The sequence below is a fragment of the Ailuropoda melanoleuca genome, chromosome 13 (genome assembly GCF_002007445.2).
Source record: "Ailuropoda melanoleuca isolate Jingjing chromosome 13, ASM200744v2, whole genome shotgun sequence".
NCBI classification, from domain to species: Eukaryota; Metazoa; Chordata; class Mammalia; order Carnivora; family Ursidae; genus Ailuropoda; species Ailuropoda melanoleuca.
This window is the reverse complement of record NC_048230.1, coordinates 22298991-22301614: the sequence shown is the minus strand read 5'-3', so window position 1 is coordinate 22301614 and position 2624 is coordinate 22298991. Positions and strand designations below refer to the sequence as shown.

The 2624-nt window shown below is 63.1% G+C and overlaps 1 protein-coding gene across 1 annotated transcript; it reads right to left on the bottom strand.

The window, feature by feature from the left end:
• Nucleotides 1–284: 284 nt before the first annotated feature.
• HOXB1 (homeobox B1) lies at nucleotides 285–2064 on the bottom strand. The gene is made up of 2 exons (XM_002916820.3): nucleotides 1482–2064; nucleotides 285–1017 (listed from the first exon to the last, which is right to left on the bottom strand). The coding sequence occupies exons 1-2, from the start codon at nucleotides 2062–2064 to the stop codon at nucleotides 689–691; spliced, it is 912 nt and encodes a 303-aa protein (XP_002916866.2). The 3' UTR covers nucleotides 285–688.
• Between the last annotated feature and the right edge of the window lie 560 nt (nucleotides 2065–2624).

Below are 2624 nucleotides of genomic sequence, written 5' to 3'. Positions count from 1 at the left end.
CAAGTTCCAAAACACTTTGGTGGCTTAGAGATGAGGTCACTGGTGGGAGGAGGCAGGTCTCAGGAAGCAACCTCTGGAGGCTGCGTTAGTGCAATACAAATGTGCTGGAGGGGGTTAATAAGGTTAGATGGGGGGGTGCTTTTTGGTCAGTCACAAGGCAGCTGGTGTTATTGTAAGGTCTGTGGTGACTGGAGAGATTAAGCCTCGGTAATATGCCTGCACCCAAAAGCCTCCCCCAAGAGACACTCCAAGGCCTTCCCTCCGACTGGGCCTAGAAGGGGGGAGTTAGGATCCGAGCGCATGAGAAGAGTCCTCGCGGCTCAAAGGCACTGAACTGAACACAAGGAAGTTGGAAGGGAAAGGAGAATTCGGGAGGGTGAGGCTTGCTTCTACCCCACCCACGTGCTGACCCCCAGATGAAAGGCGGAAGGAAGCCCTTCCCTCCAGAGTTGACGGTTCCGCGTCTCCCAGGCCTCTGGTCCCGTGGGGTCCCCAGCCAGCAACACCCTGCCCAGACCAGAGGAAAGGGTTTCCCCGTTCTCCCCAAAGGCAGCTGTAAACTGGCGCCCCAGCCCTGACGAGGGTCGCCGGAACAGTCAAGCCGAGGCCCGGGTTCGGGAGAGCGGAGGGGCCGGCTGGACGGAGGCGCTCTAGAGCAGACGGGCCCCGACGGTTGGGGATGTTTCGTTCAGGAGGTGATGGAGCTGGGCGAGGCCTCCGGGGAGGTGCACGTCGACTGGTCGGAGGCGTCTCCAGCAGCCTCCTTGGGACAGCCCGGAGGGGCTGGGGGCACCCGGCCTCCCTCCCGCTCGCGCTTCTTCTGCTTCATGCGCCGGTTCTGGAACCAAATCTTGACCTGCGTCTCGTTGAGCTCCAGGGTGGCGGCGATCTCCACCCTCCGCGCGCGGCTCAGGTACTTGTTGAAGTGGAACTCCTTCTCCAGCTCGGTCAGCTGCCGCGTGGTGAAGTTGGTGCGGAGGCCGCCGGGCGCGCCCAGGCCCAGCTCGGACACCTTGGCTAGGGGCGGGGCGGGAGAAAGGGCCACGTCAGTGCTCTCGACACCCCCCCCCTTGCTCCCTCGCCTCCTCCCGGGCCGGCTCCGCACCCCCAACGTCTGTCCAACTTCAGCTCTCCATGTGCGCTTGGCTCGCCAGACCCCCAAGGGGACCTCCAAATTCAGACGGCCCTCCCCAACGCTTGCGTTACCCCCACCCACCCACCACCCACCAGAACCGTGTACTGAGTCTGTGTTGGGCACATGGATGAGGAAGCGGGGTGTGTGGAGACTTCCTCTGCGGGGTAACCGCGCACTCACTGGGTGGGGAAAGCCCAGCTGACCTGAGACGGGGCGGAGTGCTCCCACCTGCCCCCACCAGGGCGGCTCGACCTGTCCTGCCAGCCCGGGCCCGGGACACCCTTCGGCCAAGAGCCGCAGAGCTGCTTGGAGCCCGGGAAAGGCGGTGGCCACGCCTGACTCATACCTGTCTTGGGTGGGTTCCTCTTAACCTTCATCCAGTCGAAGGTCCGGGCCGTGGGGGTGCTGGGTGCTGACGAGCAGGGCGACTCCTTGTCCTCCGAGAGGAGTTCAGCATAGGCCGATGCAAAGCTCGCCGTCTGCTCGTTCCCGAAAGGGGGCTGCGGGGGAGGGTACGGACCCGGGCCCGCTCCACCGGTTCCATAGCCGTCGGACAAGCCTCCTAGCTGGGCCCCATAGCTCGAAGGATAATAGCCTCCGTCTCCTTCCGGTTGGCCCAGAGGGTAGTACTGAGAGGGCCCATAGCTGGGGCTGCAGGCGGCCGGGGCGTACCCCGAGGTCGCGGAGCTGGGGAAGGGCACCCCGAGCGCCGAAGGCGGCTGCTGGGTGGGATAGCCTGAGTTCTGCTGGAGCGCGGGGCTGGGCAGACCCCCACCATAGCGGGTCTCGCCTGCGTAGCTGTCAACAGCCGGAGCCGAGCTGGGGGGGAAGGAGGTAGGGGCGCTGTGGGCGCTGTGGGCGCTGTAGGCGCTGGGTCCCCGGTTACAGAGTGGGTACTCTAAGAAGGAGTTCATCCTATTATAGTCCATGCGTGGAGGCCGCAGGAGGGTCGGCCCGTTTGGGGGAGACACCCTCTTGCCCTACAACCTTTCGGCAGTATGTCAGGGCGCTGAAGCTTGCATCCATGGCCCAGCCCAGCTCGCTTGGGCCAGGGCTCCCCCAGGAAGGGGGTAGGGAGTGGGGGTGGAGGGGCGCATGTGATCTCTCCCAGGCCAATGGGCGCAGCGGGCCAGAGTTTGGCAGCCCCAGCGCCCATCCATCACCCCCCAAGCATTAGCATGACAAAGACACTTCAATCACCCGCAGCCCATCCATCTGAGAGCGACGTGGAAGCGTCAAAAACATCTTTCTTCAAAGACTTTTGGAAAGAAGGGACCAGAGGGAGAGGGGGTAAAAGTTAGAGGAATATTCAAGACTTTCCTCCCCTCCCAACCCCCAAGGCCTTCAATAGGCTCCTGGGTTATTAGATTTGGACAAATTCAACCCAGCTGCCCCTCACTCTTCCCACCCCCAAAGGAGCTTCCCCCCACCCCAGGGCTGTAGACTGAGAGGTGGGGAATCCAGCCTCCTTACTTTGCCCAAGACTCCC